The sequence below is a fragment of the Cuculus canorus genome, chromosome 5 (assembly GCF_017976375.1).
Source record: "Cuculus canorus isolate bCucCan1 chromosome 5, bCucCan1.pri, whole genome shotgun sequence".
NCBI classification, from domain to species: domain Eukaryota; kingdom Metazoa; phylum Chordata; class Aves; order Cuculiformes; family Cuculidae; genus Cuculus; species Cuculus canorus.
The window spans coordinates 63,644,653-63,660,857 of NC_071405.1; the positions used below are offsets into that span (position 1 = coordinate 63,644,653).

The following is a 16,205-nucleotide window of genomic DNA, read 5'->3' on the forward strand; positions in this document are numbered from 1 at the left end:
TTTCCCCCTTTATGAATATCTGGACAGGGTATTTTGAAAAGCATAACTAAGTACCTGTTATTGTTTTGTGTAGTTCCTTTTCCTAAAGTATTAATTATAGTTTTAAATCCGCAGTATTTTTTAGTACATATTACGCACTTGGAGTCTTACTGCTCCATTAGGGCTCATTACAGCCCTAAACCAACTAAACTTGTCTAAACAACTAAACTCTGTCTAAACCTGTTACCAGTAACAAAAAAGTCAAGACAACTGCAGCAGGAGTAAGAGTCTGCTGATACACATTCCACATTGGTTGGCATCAACACTTGATAATAGAACCTCAATTTCACCTATTCTTAAATAGGAAAGTTTTAATGGAACACAGGAACCAAACCCACTTGTTTAGTAGACTACTACTCATGACTACATCTTCAAGGTGAGAATGGATAGTATTGCATTTGATAACAATATAGAGATGATGGAAGAATTCCCTACAAGCTATACTGAATGGCTTAAAGAAGATTTCAAGTTTCAAAACATTTCAAGACATTGTACTGTGGACATTTCTTCAAGTTTCAGAGCTAAAAATCTGGCTAAGAACAATCCTAAGAATGGCTGAAGATGCTTCAGAAACAAGGCAAGTCTTATATCCCCCAAAACAGGGGAAGAGGAAGAAAAAGGTGGAAAGCACATTCCACTGACAAGATCATCACCTCTTCTGAAGCCTCTTCAATACCTTAGCCTCCTGAGCACGGACTTTCCCAGCTGTTACAGATCTTTATTTTTCTCCTTAAGTTTGGGTTTTTTTGGGTTTTTTTTTTTTTTTTTTTACTAAAAGTGTGAAAAATAACAACTTGATCCCAATGAAGCTAGCAAGATAGGAAAGGTACAGGATAAAACAAAAGTCAAGAAAAATACTGCAAATGCTAAGCTAGAAGAAATGAAGAAGGTAATCATAGATTTTGCAAGCCCAAAGCTTAAATTATCCATTTGCATTAATCATCCTCATATACTTTCTGTTCTTTGTTGCAGTTGTCTAAACAACAATGTTATTTTAATTAAGCAAAGCTCTAAAACAAGTTTCATTTATAGCAAGAATTTTTTTCCATGCATTAGAATGCAATTTCACCAATGGACCACAGCAGTTGCAGTACTTCAGTTTCTTCTCCCCAAAACAAAGTATTTTACCAATTTCAAGTTCCTAAAAAGGAAATTTCATTTTAATGCTACCAATTCCACATGAATTAATCATGCTACAAACATTTACAAATTCAGGCAGTTCATGCTCACCATTATGCAGTTCTCCTGTAACAGTGCCTTCACCCTGTGGGCTTCCATCCTGATCTCTCCATTTCCAATCAATTCCTCTGATTACACGAGCTCCTGGAACCATATATTTCAACACCTGAGAACGGACCAGACGCCGCTGCCTTCGCAGATTTGCTTCGGCTTCCTTAGCAGCTTTTCCTACAAGAAATGTAAATTGAAACGAAAAGACTTAAAATATATTGAATGGGAAGTAAGTTTCTAAGCAAGTTCCATTGCGATAAATTAACCTACTTTGTCACATCGATCTTTATATTGTTCTCTTAAAATGGAAATGAATACACAAATATGACATATACATAGTTTTACTTACCGAGCTGATCTTCACATACTCCATTCACAGTGCCATAAAGTTCAAATCCAGACAGAGAGAGGTAGTGTGTTTGCCCGCTGGCATTCTTTCCCATCTGTTTTATTCTAACATGTCTCCAACCTTGTTTCTCATCTTTTGGAGGATCTAAAGGCCATGTTGCTGTAGACCTTTAAATTTATTAGAAACAGGGTGTGGGTGGGGTAGCAAAGTATCAAAGCAAACAAAACCACAATGCTGATCACGTATGGATAAAATGAAAAAACTGCCAAGAATACAAAATACATAAAACCATTAACATTAGGGACAAACTTTGAATGAGTGCTGGTATCATTGTTTTCTCAAAAAAATATCAAATGCAAGATTTACAGTGATGGAGAAGCACAAACGCCATTATATGAACCACACAGAGAATTATTAATCACTTATTTTCCAACCTATCCTTGATAATTTACATCGCCTACCATTTATTGTTAATAAGCCTACAGTACACATTACAGCCAAATATAATTTTAACTGAGCTGAGTTTTATAAAAAGTGATAAAATACAATGACATACCCTGGTTCATTGAGACTACAGTCATCAACATGAGTATACAAAGTAGTCCAGTTCTGTCCATCCTTAGATACCTGGAAAACCCAATTTCTGAGAGCAGATCGTCCATAACCTCGAGCATGGCGTAATGTGTAAGCTGATGGTATAACCCAAAGGCCAAGATCTATGGCAAACCAAGCATTCTTGTCATCATTAGTATGACAATTCAGAGCTGAACTGTCACGGCTTAGGATATCTTCTAAGCGGCCATAAGGCAGATTTCTTCCTTCTGAGGATGTAACCACTACTAAACCGTAAGCTGCTGGATTCACCCACTCGTATGCAGTTCTATATTAAAAAGAGAAATATACCTTTCCGTTATTACTTACATTAAGAAAAGGTATCAGTAACTTTTGACATCTACTATAAATTCTAGATTACAGCTGAGTTTATTACAAACCAAAATGATTTGTATAATTTTAGATAATTCAATAACTTTAAAGCCATTTCAAACATCACTTTCCTAGTTGTTTAAAACAAACAAACAAACGAATTAATATTTGTTTCAAAACAAAAGCAAAGACCCAAATTTCCCCATCCCTTCACTTCTTTGGTAAGCATACAAACATTCTCAGAACAACTTGAGATTAAATATTTTTTTATCATTTAAATAGACCAAAACCAAATGTAACGCTATTGATCAGCAGTAAAAGCAACACCACCGTTGATTCCTAAAAATACTGCCACAGATTTCATTTCATCATGAATTCTCACTCCTTGCTCTACCCCCATGGACCACAGTTTATTGTATCTGACTTCAAAATATTGAGCTTTGAAGAAACTCACTTTGCATTTGTCCCAATCCAGTAAATAATTCCATTTTCATCAAAATCATGCTGATGCCTGAACACAAATGTTTGGCCTTCACGTAGTTTTCGTACAAAAACAAATGAAGCCCTATCAAAGTCGTACCATTGCTTTGCTACCTGCATATAAATGAAAAGAAATCAAATGTTAGAGATGCAGAATGCAACCATTCCTTGTGAACTGCGTGTGTGGTATGTTGCTCACCATTTTCAGGAGATACTGCTCTAGAGATTCAACAGTTGCCAAAGGCTCCATCTTTAGCATTCTACCAGTCCGATCTATTAAAGATGTCTCCCCTGAGGCACGTTCCAAACGAAACCTCAAGCGCCTTGTTAATATCTGAAAGATTAGGTAAACATTAATATAGGCTTTTCTATTTAGGTTTTTTAATCTTAAGAAAAGCAATATATTTCACCACAACAGTTCTAGAGGCATATGAAGTATTTTTGTTGTGCAAATTAAGCAAACTACATTCTAATGTGATGCTTTCAAGAGTAATTCCCTAATACTCCATTTTTTCCCATTAATCAAACAATTCCTTAATATGGCAGTCAATATATGTCTACACTCAAGCTAATACTTTCTCACTTCACATGTTTCATAGCTTTTATTTCCAAATCTTTTAGACTAGCAACTACAATAATATAAAAACTGGAAATGCTTTTTCAAAATATTCAATAGCAACAGTGTTTTTGCAACTTTCTGCAAATATTTTATAAGAATTTAACATCAGAACAGAAACATTCACACTTCACTGCCATCTTGCAAAATCCTGATGTGTGCTTTCAAATGGAAAAAGTTAAGATTCCACATTAACTGGACAAAATCAAATAATATTTTGGCCAAACTACAGCTTTTCTCTACAAGAAGCTGCTGATCCTGCAACTGTCTTGCATTACCAAATGAGCACATAGCCCTAGAAGGGACCCTTTCAACCATTATAGCCCATTCCTAGTCATCATAAATAAACACAACTTATAATTGTCTTCAGCAAAATGCTAGTTCAAGTAGTAAGGATACTTACTAAGGGCCATATTCCCATATAAAGAGAACAATACTTGAAGACAAAAGAACAAATTTTGATATCTTCAATCAAACTATCCTTTTACTTCACAGTGTAGGGGTGACAGAAACACTCAAACACTTAGGCTAAGTGTCAGAGGAAATAAACACCACGAAATTCATTGTTCCTAACCTAATTCTATCCAGCTTTACAAGAATATGCTTCACAGAGACTCAATGTGTGTGACTTGCCCTGATGTTCAAACGTAACATTCAATTGTGTGTCACTCAGTATGATATACTGTTATCACTGCACATTTACCTGGAGATTATACGTAGATCCTGGTGTATCATACAAGTGGAGAGGTAGACGTTCAATAGATTCTAACACTGCTATCAATTTCCGAATTAACGCAACTGCTGGACGACTGTGAAAGTGAACAGTTACTACGTTACCACATGACAAAGTGAAAAAAGAATCCTATAGTATTTCAGAGAACAGTACCCAGCTGTAGCAAATCTCAGCGTGCTATTCTGATATAATCTGTTCTAGTTACATAGTTACAGCATAGTAAGAGAAATATTAATCTGCACAGTCAACAGAGGTCACCTCTATATTTGCCAGAAGACGTACATTCAGTATAGTTTGACCTCTGGAGACAGAAGCAATTCAGCGATATTTTCAAATGCTCCTTACAATAGCAGATGGCTGCCTTAAGACTAATTTTCTGTTGCAGAGAAATACAAATTGAAATGGAAAGAACTGTTCCTTTGTCTTTAATTTATTTCAAACATACAATAGTGCTTCACAGATGCAAAGGTTTTTTTTGTTTGGTTTGGCTTTTACCTTTCATCATCTTCATTTTCACTGAACGCCGTTTTGAAAACATTTATTCTCTCTACCAGTTGACTGCAGTCTTGTTTCACATCTAAATCGACATTCTAAGAGAAAAAAAAAGTTACTTACAATACAAATCAAGACAGTGATTCTTTATATTGGTAAAAATATCTGTTCTGGCTCACTGAATTCCCTATTTAAAATCCATAAATGAAAAGCCAAATGATATCAGCCATTAGAACTGACCAGTATTGATTTAATAGCTTATTTGAACCGAAGTAATCTCTTGTGATAGCATATACTCAACAGGAAGACAACCAACAGGATCAAGTCTGCCTAATTTTCATCAACAAGGGGAAAAGTAATATTTATAATACATTCCTTAAATTAGGGCACGTCTATGTTTTTTTTTTCCTAAAGAAAGTTTTTCTTTACAGAGTTTTTCTTTACAGAGTTACATTCTATAAACTCACATTATTTAAAACTGTAAGCAATGATTGAACCAAGCCACTACTGCACATTTCATATGGAGAAATAGTATTCTCATCCTTCAATAGTACAATTAAGTTTTCCAGAGCAGTCTTCATTAAATCTCTCCAAGTATTTTCTCCCTCAATACACTGGAAGAGAAAAAGACAATTACAGTGAAACAATATAACAGTTTTAATCACTTGCTTAATTTTAAAATGATAGCCAAGTAAAGTAGATAACTAGGAATTCCATGCATTTAGTAACCCCATATTTCAGACAAACATTTCATATTGTGACTTTCCTTTGCATCACGACAGACAGTACCATAAATTTAAGGAGGTAGACTTACCTGTCTGTTTGTATGGAGCTCCCATGCAGACTCTAACTGTGTTGCTATGTTCCTCAGTGTTACAACTACTCCTCGAGGCATGCTTTCGACAGCTTTAAAATGATCATCATATAAATCTCTTGCCATAGTGCGTACCTACAAACGTATTTGGATAACCAGAAGTCATACCTTACTGTAACGATACTTACTATTCTCCAAGATACTAGAAGCTTGGTCACCTTTTTTAAAGAAGTCCATGACAGACACAAACAAGCAGGAAAGAACCAAAACCTATCATATCTCATGAAATGCAAAGGTTGTGAAAGAAAAAAAGCACAGGAGAAACAAATGTAAATGCACACCACAAAGGTAGGAAAGACAGGCCTCTCAATCTGTACATTTGGTTTTTTTAAAACTGTATCTAATAATCTTTTTAGAGGCAAGACTGAGGTGGTTTTTAGATGGCTTCTGAATGCTTTATTCATATTCCTCAGACCAATTCACACAAGAAGTCCTTATGTGACTTTACCACTTTTCCTACAAAGCATGGATCACAAAAGATACAGACTTGATAAAATAAGTTCTTATTAAACAACATTTTGCTTATAAGAAATTTCCCTCAAACTCTTTCCTTTTCATTATAATCATGTGTTCTACAACAAAACACTTCACAAGCTTTAGAGCTACATAGTGCAATCTCAGGTATGAAAGAGCACTGACTTTCTGTTATTATTCCACCTATCCTTATTCACACACTATTTTCATTTTCAATTTAGTGTCACATTTTCTCGGACAAGTGTCGTTAAATGCTGCAGGTTTTGGTACAGAACATATTAGCTGCACAGTTAGAACCTGCAAGAACTGTCTAGACTGAAGATTAGCTTGAGCCCATGGCATCAGCTGGCCGTGGAAGGTACTGTTATTTGGCGTTTTTGTAAAAACCTTAACACTCCATTTCTTAGTTCCTCTTTTTTAACCCCCATCTATTTGAGAAGAGAAAGAAGAATTTCAGAAAAGTCTAAAATGAGGGTCTTCACACATTTTGCTTCACTACCTCAACTCTTACAACACAGACTGTTCACTTCCATCCCCCATCTGTCACAAAATCCAGGCTAAAATTAGTGTCTGAATTTAGTGAATAGAAGCAAGATATGCCTCTGATATAACTGTAGTATCGTTCTTAGCATCTTTTTTGCATAAGAAAATCCTCCAGAATTATACAAATACACATCTCAGGAAGATTGGAGTGCCTTATGTTTTTAAAGGAAATTTAGGTCTCCTCTACAAGAGCATAGTTTCTAACACTGTTGCATAAAAGCATCTGCAGAAACGCTTTGTTCTAAGGGAAGTTTTCCCCTTCAAGGTCAGCATAAAATTGTCTCTAGTTGAAGTTAGACAAGATTTTAATCCTTTAAGAGGAAACTATAAAAACAAAAAAACCTCAAACCCTCCATAAGCATGTTATAAGATAAAAAAAACTCCAATTATAAAATTCACAGACGCTCACCAACCTTTTGCTTTGTCTTCTCCAGTTTAGATTTCAGCTTTCTTCCTCTTTTGCCAGTCCAGCCAGTCACAAATTCTGACCCTGCAAAATAATTTTACAAAAATCACAATTTCTCGTAGGCATGAAAAGCAACAAACAGAAAAACCACCTCTTATACACTTGCTCCTACCTTCACATAACACATACCTACATACTTACCCAAAGAGGTTTCAGCTGTAAATGAATGTTTGGTTCCTCTGTTGGATTCAAATACAAAGCCTGGCAGATCTTCTTTCAGTATTGTAGCTTGCTGACCATCAGAATTATGAATAGCAATTTCTCCTTCTTTTAAACAGGTGAGAGACCAGTTTCCCACATTAAGTTTAGTTGGCCCAGGTGCCGATAGAATTGGCTGGCTTGTGGTAGAGGGTTTTACTTGGCTTCGAGCTCTTTGCAACTTCTCAAGGAACTCGCTCCTACTTTCTATTTAAAGAAAAACAAACATTTTTTTTTTCTTCTAAAAACTGATTCCACTGTCATATCTCAAATAATTATTTAGCTTTTTTTGCAAGAGCAAACCAACTGAGTACATTCAATGCAAAATTAAGTTTGAAATTAAGGGTCTTAAAGCGTTATAAATTTATTCCCAGTTTATTTATGTACTTCAACAGTGAGGCATTCCACAATCATATCGAAGTGGACAACGTAACTCGTTGAGTGGTGCTAATGACGTATGTATTAATTCATCTTTACAATCATAGTAGGAAGAACAAATAAATCAATGATAAACTTTTAGTCTTGCAAAAATAATATAGGTCATCATGGTCAGCATGATCTATACTCAAAAGGGAGCCTTAAGAAACAAGAAATTAAATTGCAGGAAAACAGCAATCAAGTTCACAGCTTAAAGCTAGACAACAAAGGATGTTGAAGCCATACAAAAACCAGAAAAAAAATTCACAGAACTTCACTATCTGAAAATCAACATGTGCTAAAAGCAACCTTGAGCTGAGAGAAGAGCTATTTGCTCCAATTAAGTGTCACAAGGGCACAATATTTTTACAAGCTATACTAAAACTTTTGCATCTCCTTTGTAAAAGCCCTACATTTACCTCAGAGAAAGGGAGAAAGCCACAACTACTTTACTTAAAACAGTGACATTACACTAATTCAAGTTATAACGCAGATGTTCCTATTCATTTTTCAGGAATTAAGAAAATTTAAAAGGACCTCTATACTTCTGAGAAAAACATGAAATAAGAAAAAGTAAAAGTCCAGTGGCACCACCTGCCACTTGATTAAAAACTAATATTTACACAGAGATATTTAATAGATGACAAACAATCATACCCTGCATTTAGGATATGTAGGTTGAAATTATTCCAACTAGTTATCTCAGATTTAATTAAATTATTTTTTGATATTTTAGTAATCACAAGTCTGTATACTACATTTGAAATATTAATTAGCACATAATTATAGAAAATTTTATTAGTTCCTAAACTAAAAAATAAAAATTCCATATAAAATTAAAATAAAATGATCTCATTAATGTAAAGATTACATCTCATCTTCAAAGTAAATATGTATCCTCATTTTTTAGCACACTGATTCAATAAATACAACTATTGCAGTCCATGTGCTTGAAAAATTGCTGTTTTCCTTTTGCTGCAATGACATGCTCTAGGGTTTTTGAATTTGCCATTTTTATTGTTGCATAATACAAAAAAATCTCTATTAAAAAATAAATATATACTCTTGAAGCATAAGACTCTTCATTGCTGAAAAATCAGTTTCCAGAAGGAAGGTTTCTAAAAAAATTTTGGTACTGTCATGTAAAAAACAAAAATTCCTAGTGAAATATTTCTAAATTTCCATAATTACATTTTAATACATTTATTATATAGCATGTTGCACTGAAAGTGCAATGATTACACGTGGTTGTGAATAATTTTAGGTTCTCTTAAACAAAATTACCATTAAATTTCAATTTTTGCATTGAATTTTTATTTTTTTTCTAAAAATTCAAACAAAACAAGTATTAAGTTAGCGTGGAGAGAGGCGAGTACAGACCTTCCAGAAATGTTCATAGCATATATATTTTCTCCTTCCACCCCAGCTTTCATCATGCAATACACACTAACAAATTCCATTACTCAACCCTCTGTATTCTTGCCAGTTGTGAAGTTACTAAGAAGTATACCATTAGATTAATCAGTAATGATTTTGGACAGCAGAACATATAGTACAGTTCAGGACAAAGATACTATTCCTAGTCTATATTCTACTGAACTAATTTTAGTTAAACTTAACAAATACTAGTTTTTTACAAGAGAGGCTGCTGCACATGCCTAGAGCTGATAGTTAAAGTTCAGGCGAATTACACTGCAATGTCAGCACTCTTGTTAGATCGACAAAAAGTTGCAAGAAGGCCCTTTTAAACCTACTTTGGCTCCTTCCCTTCCATAATATCCATGCTGGGTATCCTGTTCAAAAACTTGGGATTTATTCCATCTTTTTTAAAAGATGAATATGAAGCGACATCTTAAATACTCAATCTGACTTCTTTTCCTTTAAGTTCTCTTCATTCCCAGTTCATCTGAGCCATCCACATTCCACTCATCTTTTACAGAAATATGAGTCTCATTCCCATGCTCACATCAATTGGAAAGAAAAAAGCAGAACTGGCATCCAGAGACTATAAGGATATAAGAAATTAACCTCATGGATCTTCTTAAAATTGTATCGTATGATAAACAAGTACCTCAACACAGAGATTGTTCACCTTTTAAGGTCTTCGCCTTGTTAAAAAGAATGCAAGGATACATTTTCTGAACAACCCCAGAAGTCTGGAAGTAGTTCTCAGCTATGTTATAATTGAGAAACACACTATATTCCATTTTGTCTTTATGCCTCAAAATTGATGGATAAAATCATTAGCACTTCATTTCTATCCTGAATCATAATATGTTCTGTTATTTCATTCAACGGCTTGTTGAAAACATAATAACATTGCAAAGCATTTTATGTCTGCTCGTTCACAAATGTATGAACTAATGCGAAAAAAGATGAAACAATAAAAGAGGGTTGTTTCTGCATCCAGAACAAATTGTGTATTCTGTACAGAAAATTAAAACCACCTGTGTACTACCAGTGCATAAGGTCTGTTCCCTTATCCTCTCTCCGACAAACAATTAAGACACTGTAATTTGTTTCCCAATCTCAATGAGAAACTTTCCATTACTTTGTCTTCAAATACATGCATTTTCATTCTGCCAGCTAGAAGCAAACAACAAATTGCCATTTCAACCTGCTTTTCCTGGGCCGGCCACTACAAGTGCTTTTAATGACTGGGGTGAAAAAATTAAGTACGCATGGAGAGGAATCAAAACAAAACGAAGTTAATACACTTTTACTGGCAAGATGTTTACTTAACACAATTAAACAAGGAAGTAAAGTTATGGTCACATGCTCCCTGATAAAAAGCATCACAGTTAACTGACCACCTTCCACCTGTTTACATCCTTTACTATTTAGTAAGCCAATTCCTGCAAAACAAAATAGCTCCAATCAAATTATATAAACAAATATCACAGTGTCAAAATCTAACTTGAACTGGAATTGTAAAGAAACTACCTGAACTATCAGATCCTCCTTCAGGGCTGCCGCTGGAATACATTGTGGCCAGTTTTCCATCCAAGATAAATCTGAACCATCCATTACTGCCATTAGATAGCTCCAGGGCTGCAGCATCACTCCAGATATAAAGGCAATCCCTTCCCCTAATGACTGACCAGTCTCTCCAGTGATACGGTTTACCCTGTTGCAGTTCTTTAGCATCCTCCTGTGGTTCATCCTCCTGTAATAAAATTGTATTTAATAAAACACCTCAACCTGTTAAAAAAAAAAATCCAAACCAACCAAAAAAAAGAACAACACAAAAAATTTTTAAAAGGCTTGAAGAGAAAAAGAATTATTGAGACAAAGTATATAAGAACTACACTACTTCTGTTTGTAAAATGTTACCCTTGAAGGCATTCTTCATTAGAGAAAGATCCTTTTAAAAGACGCTTCCTTTCAGAGATTTATCTACAGTAACAGGCACCTACTGATGGGAATATCCACCTCTGTTCAAAACTTGTATCGTAAGAAAAGAATCACGAAATTACTGAGATCAGAGGGGACCCTCTGGAGGCCATCTAGACCAAACTCCTGCTCAGGCAGGGCCATGAAGAGTCTAGGACCACGTCCAAGCGGATTTTAATACCTACACTAAAAAAGCTTATCACTAAAAGAAACCCAACCACCGCCTTGCACTCCCCCCAAAAACCCAATCAACCCATAACTTCCACTAAAAAAGCTTAACTATACACTTAAGACTTAACTATAAATCTTAACTGAATGGATAACAGAAATAGTCTGTCATCCATTCGGTTCAGGAGTGGTCAGCAATATTACTGTAGGAAATAGGTAAATTACTTTAATATGCACTTAAGGTTTTCATTATGTAGAAAATAATTTTCTTTCTTCTGTTTTTAATACATCCCAAAACAATGTTTAAGACATCTGCAATTATTTGATGCACGTACACTGAAAGAGATGCACTCTGTTCAGAAAGGATTAATTTTGTGTAAAAACACTAGACAAAAACAAGCATCAAATTACTTGACCACAAGTAAGTATGAGTAGGAAAACTTAACCGATAAGAATACACTAACAGAAAATCAAGTCACAGCAAACAACACACACACAATCCAAACAAGTGATGTCCAATAAGCACTAATTTAACAAGTTAACTACCTTTCCCTGGACACCTTCATAACAGCGAAAATCATAGGAGAAGTGTTTATTTTACAGGAATAAATAAAGCTATGAATCCTGTACTTACTTTCTCAGGTTTAGACTCCTCTTCATTTTCATCATCAGATGATGGACCCGCCAAAGTTGACACTTTGCTAATTACACCAAGTCTAGCCAGCTGGTCTAGAAAAATATCACCACCTTTATCCACCAAATCCCTTATGATTTGCAAGGCTAGCAAATGTCCATCATCATCATCCTGTAATAGATTGGGATGGAAAGGAAATAATGAAGAAGCTCTCTCTACTTAAAAATATGCTGAACTTGACATGTAGGTCACAGAGGGATGCTGTAATTAGAGTTAGTTATTAACAAAAGTAGGTGAAAACAACGAGCATAACCCCTCTTTTTGTATTGGTTTAATACAAGGACACTATTTCTTTCTTCCTACCTCTTGATCAAGAACTGTAGCCGTTATCTCAACCAGTATCGTGGGCAGATTGTGGCCAGCATCAGAGTCGCAAACTTCTTTCAGCAGTGCCTCAGAACAAAAATGTATCATTTTTCTAATAAGAGCAAGACTTGCTTTCCTTTAAAAGAGATAAAGGAAGAAAGATTCTTACAAAGATAAAGCAAGCAGTGATCAATGCAACAAAAAAGTTTAAGATAAAGGTAGAGCAAAAGCAGTTTTATGTATGCTTTCAACACAAATTTTTCAAAATTAATTCCAGTTCTGGTTATTGGAACCAAAAGTAGTTATTAAGTCCCAGATTATCTTCAAGAATAATTCACCTACAGAACTTTTTTGGTTCAACAGCACCGAGTCTAATGTATTTTTCTCTCCTCAACCCTTCTCCAGGTAAACCTATTCTACCTTCTGTCCACTCTTATCTATCCACATTTAGCGACGGCAATTTGTTTCTGCACACTTAATCTTCCTCCCAGGTATCCAGACTCGCATTTCTGTCACACACTTCCCATGTTCTGGTGAGCTCCTTAAAGTCTAAAATTGCTATTAGATCACGCAGCTTTCCATATTACAGAACTACAATTAACTTATAAGCCCATCACTACTATATGTGTTAAAGCTGAATTTGAAAAACATGATTTACCTGATAAATAGAGAAAATTTTAAAAGACAAAGAGCCAAACACTTCTTTCCACAATCTGCTATTACAGCTGACCATGCACAGATGGTTAACATAGTTTTTTATTGCCTTCACTTAAAATTACCTAGTTTAAGCTTCCTATCATCACTTCATATGGAGTCTCTCTCCATTAGAGTCCCTTTTTATCTTGTTATTTTCACTCCTCAAAGTACTTTTAAACACTGGGAACATAAATAAAAGATTAAGCAAATGTTATGTGTGTAGTGTAGAGGCTGAGAGGTTACGGTCACATGCAACTTATCACAACCACTATGCCACCCACAGTATTCTTTTTTAAGTATTAAATTAGACTATATTCCTTTAATTCTCTCAGTAAGAGGCACCTTCTCCAACTGATTAACATTTATGCTGTTAAGGAAGCCTTCTTTTTCCAGTCTTTATGATGCTAAAGTGAATCTACCTTGATACCATTTCACTAGCTTTCTTCTGCTAAATCAGTACTTTCATTATAGTGGGTACAAACAGCAGTAACCAAACACACAGTATGCACAATCTATATGAGGTACTATACAAACAGAACATTCTTTGATCATGCTACTCTAGTCAACAGCATGCTTCTCTCTCCCACTTCTATCACTTCCCCAAAAAAGTAAAAACTCCAATATTAAGTAGAAATCAGACTTCAACACTTCTCAAATCACCAATTCTATTCAAACAGAAATATATCTGAGTGTCACTTGCATTACTTACACTTTTAGATGTTATAATTTTTACTGCAAAAAAATAAGAATCCATTTTGGCTTTTATAGTGGAGTGTATTAAGAAATTCAAGATGTGCAGGGATATTGTCATGACTATTACCTTATTGAAGGCAACATTGTTTGTTGAAATGTTTGTGCAAACACAGGCAATAATCTTTTCAAGTATATGGGTGCCATTTCAGGATCTCCCTTAGGTTCATTACATTCTTCTTCATCCTTGTTTGCATCTTTCTTTTTCTTCTCATCTCCTTTGTTAACAGGACACATCCAGTCCCCTAGAAAATATTTTTTCCCCCCCAAAAAAATGTTTAATGGCAAAAACCAATGAACCAACCAAAAAAGCCCTTAAAATAAATGTGAGGACTTTTTTTGCTAACATCTAAGTACCTGAACAGGAATATGCATTCCTAAAAAAATAAAACTCACATATGCAAGACTTCAAGAAAACTGTTTGATAACAAGTACCACCCAAAACTGCTCATACGAGAAGCTCCAAGTCCTTAAACTGAACTAAATACGAATACATAATTTACCTGAGGCCCCAGCACTACAAAAGCTTCACAAACAGGTAAAGGGCAGTTCCCATGCAGAAGAAAAGACATCAGAGAAGCTACCAAGGCTGACATCCTCTGAACTCGCAGCAAAATCCCACTCTAGCCCCATTCCACAGCTGAAGAGCTGGAGTACTGGCACTGCTCATGCTCAGTCAGCAGTTTCTTTGGTAATCCCCATCCCTTATGAATATCTAAAATACTAAGGCTTTTATATGCAATTTGCAGGTTTTGGAAAGTTGGTCACAAACCACTATTTTTCAGAATGAATTGTAATAGAGCAGAAATCTAAAATTTAATTACTTAACATGAATAAACATTTTACTAGCAAGGATATGGAATTGAATACTGCATTCACCTGGTGACTGAAGAATAGCTACTACCTCACTGTGTCCCCGTTCACGAGCCTTGTCTAAAGGAGTTTTTCCATCTTCATCTCTCAAATCAGGGTTTGCACCATGTCGTAAGAGAGTCTGGGAACAAATAATTTTAAGTATGAAAAAAACAAAGATTCCTCCTTTCAAAGTAGTAAGCATGTTTTTCATACATCTTTTGTACCATCTTATCATGCTTGCAAGCAAAGTTAGAACATTGTGCTTTTTATATCTGTAGAGCTAATATAGAACTACTTTTATTCACTATCGCCCTATCATAATGAAAAACAAATTTTGATAAACAATGTAACGACCATGTAAACATCTGACAGTGTGCATGTCAAACACACTGCATCAAAGTCATTCTGTACAGAACAATGCAAAAAGTCAGTACGCGAGGCTTTCTAACTGTGTTAGCTTAAACCATACCTTTGCTACCTGAGGTCTTCCAAAACACGCTGCATAATGTAATGAGGATGATCTCTGACCTCTGTTAACATCAGCACCTCTTTCACAAAGAAATTCTACCTGTTAAACAAGAAAAAGGAAACTAGATTTTCTCATCTTTTTTATATAAATAACCTATTTTTTTGAGATTCTGCAAAATTAATTTACCATTTCCTGAGTTCCAAAAGCTGAGGCCCAGTTTAATAGCGTTTGTCCTACATCATCCATAAAATTTACTTCAAAAGCTGAAAAACACAATTAAATAAAATTATTATTTTTATCCCAGAATTAGAAACCAAACTTCATCAGTGTTCTTTAAATAAATAGTAGGTTTTAAAATATATTAAGCATCCTCAATAATTATAGGGAAGCATTTATGTCCTTAAATGCAATAAAAAAAAAAGGTAGCACAGGAACTAATACTAACAAGACACCTGTTGCGTATTTAACAAAATAAGTGAACTCGCATGTAAAGAATTTCAAGGTACTACCTAAAGTGTCAGTTATGACACCATAAAACTAAAAAGACATTTATCTCTTTCATTTTCAGAGCATTTCTGCTTACCTCCTGTGTCAATAGCGTCTATTAGTGCATCGGTATCCTTACTGCGGATGCAATCTATCAGCTGCCGATGAGAACGTTCCCCAGAACTATCCAGTCTTCGCAATCCTGGGATTCTGCCTGTAGATCCAGCACTGGATTTTGGCAGGGTTTTTCTCCCTTCGAACAGTAGCACCAAAAGAAGATCTACTAACCGCATGGTATCCAGTACACATCTCTCATCACCCTGCAACGCACTTTCTATAGAATCTGGAAGTTCAGATCTTAGGAGATCCTGGAAATAATTAAAAGTCTGAACAATAAAAAATATACAGGGCTTTAGAAAATACTATCAGAATTGGGTGTCATATCCATATGAAATGTTTCCTTATTTCCCCTCCTTATAAATAATGTATGTGTATGTGAGTGTGTGTATATATATATAAAAATCAAAGCTATACATCTGTGTATCTATATATA

General features: G+C 35.0%; 1 protein-coding gene across 11 annotated transcripts in view; it reads right to left on the bottom strand.

Annotated features, from left to right (window-relative positions):
* HECTD1 (HECT domain E3 ubiquitin protein ligase 1) overlaps positions 1-16,205 on the bottom strand; it is a 59,283-nt gene that overhangs the window by 21,726 nt on the left and 21,352 nt on the right. For 4 of the 11 annotated variants that reach the window (XM_054067375.1, XM_054067380.1, XM_054067376.1 and 1 more), the window contains exons 6-25: positions 15,750-16,038; positions 15,353-15,429; positions 15,167-15,265; positions 14,722-14,836; positions 13,913-14,087; positions 12,394-12,532; positions 12,031-12,201; positions 10,779-11,001; positions 10,646-10,690; positions 7,350-7,625; positions 7,168-7,244; positions 5,678-5,812; positions 5,331-5,477; positions 4,867-4,961; positions 4,342-4,447; positions 3,222-3,356; positions 2,997-3,136; positions 2,175-2,498; positions 1,619-1,785; positions 1,270-1,446 (exon numbers count right to left, since the gene is read on the bottom strand). In XM_054067375.1, the coding sequence (XP_053923350.1) occupies positions 1,270-1,446; positions 1,619-1,785; positions 2,175-2,498; positions 2,997-3,136; positions 3,222-3,356; positions 4,342-4,447; positions 4,867-4,961; positions 5,331-5,477; positions 5,678-5,812; positions 7,168-7,244; positions 7,350-7,625; positions 10,646-10,690; positions 10,779-11,001; positions 12,031-12,201; positions 12,394-12,532; positions 13,913-14,087; positions 14,722-14,836; positions 15,167-15,265; positions 15,353-15,429; positions 15,750-16,038 (3,112 nt within the window). The remainder of the gene's footprint in view (positions 1-1,269; positions 1,447-1,618; positions 1,786-2,174; positions 2,499-2,996; positions 3,137-3,221; positions 3,357-4,341; positions 4,448-4,866; positions 4,962-5,330; positions 5,478-5,677; positions 5,813-7,167; positions 7,245-7,349; positions 7,626-10,645; positions 10,691-10,778; positions 11,002-12,030; positions 12,202-12,393; positions 12,533-13,912; positions 14,088-14,721; positions 14,837-15,166; positions 15,266-15,352; positions 15,430-15,749; positions 16,039-16,205) is intronic. The other 7 variants (XM_054067379.1, XM_054067374.1, XM_054067377.1 and 4 more) reach the window with 5 other exon arrangements.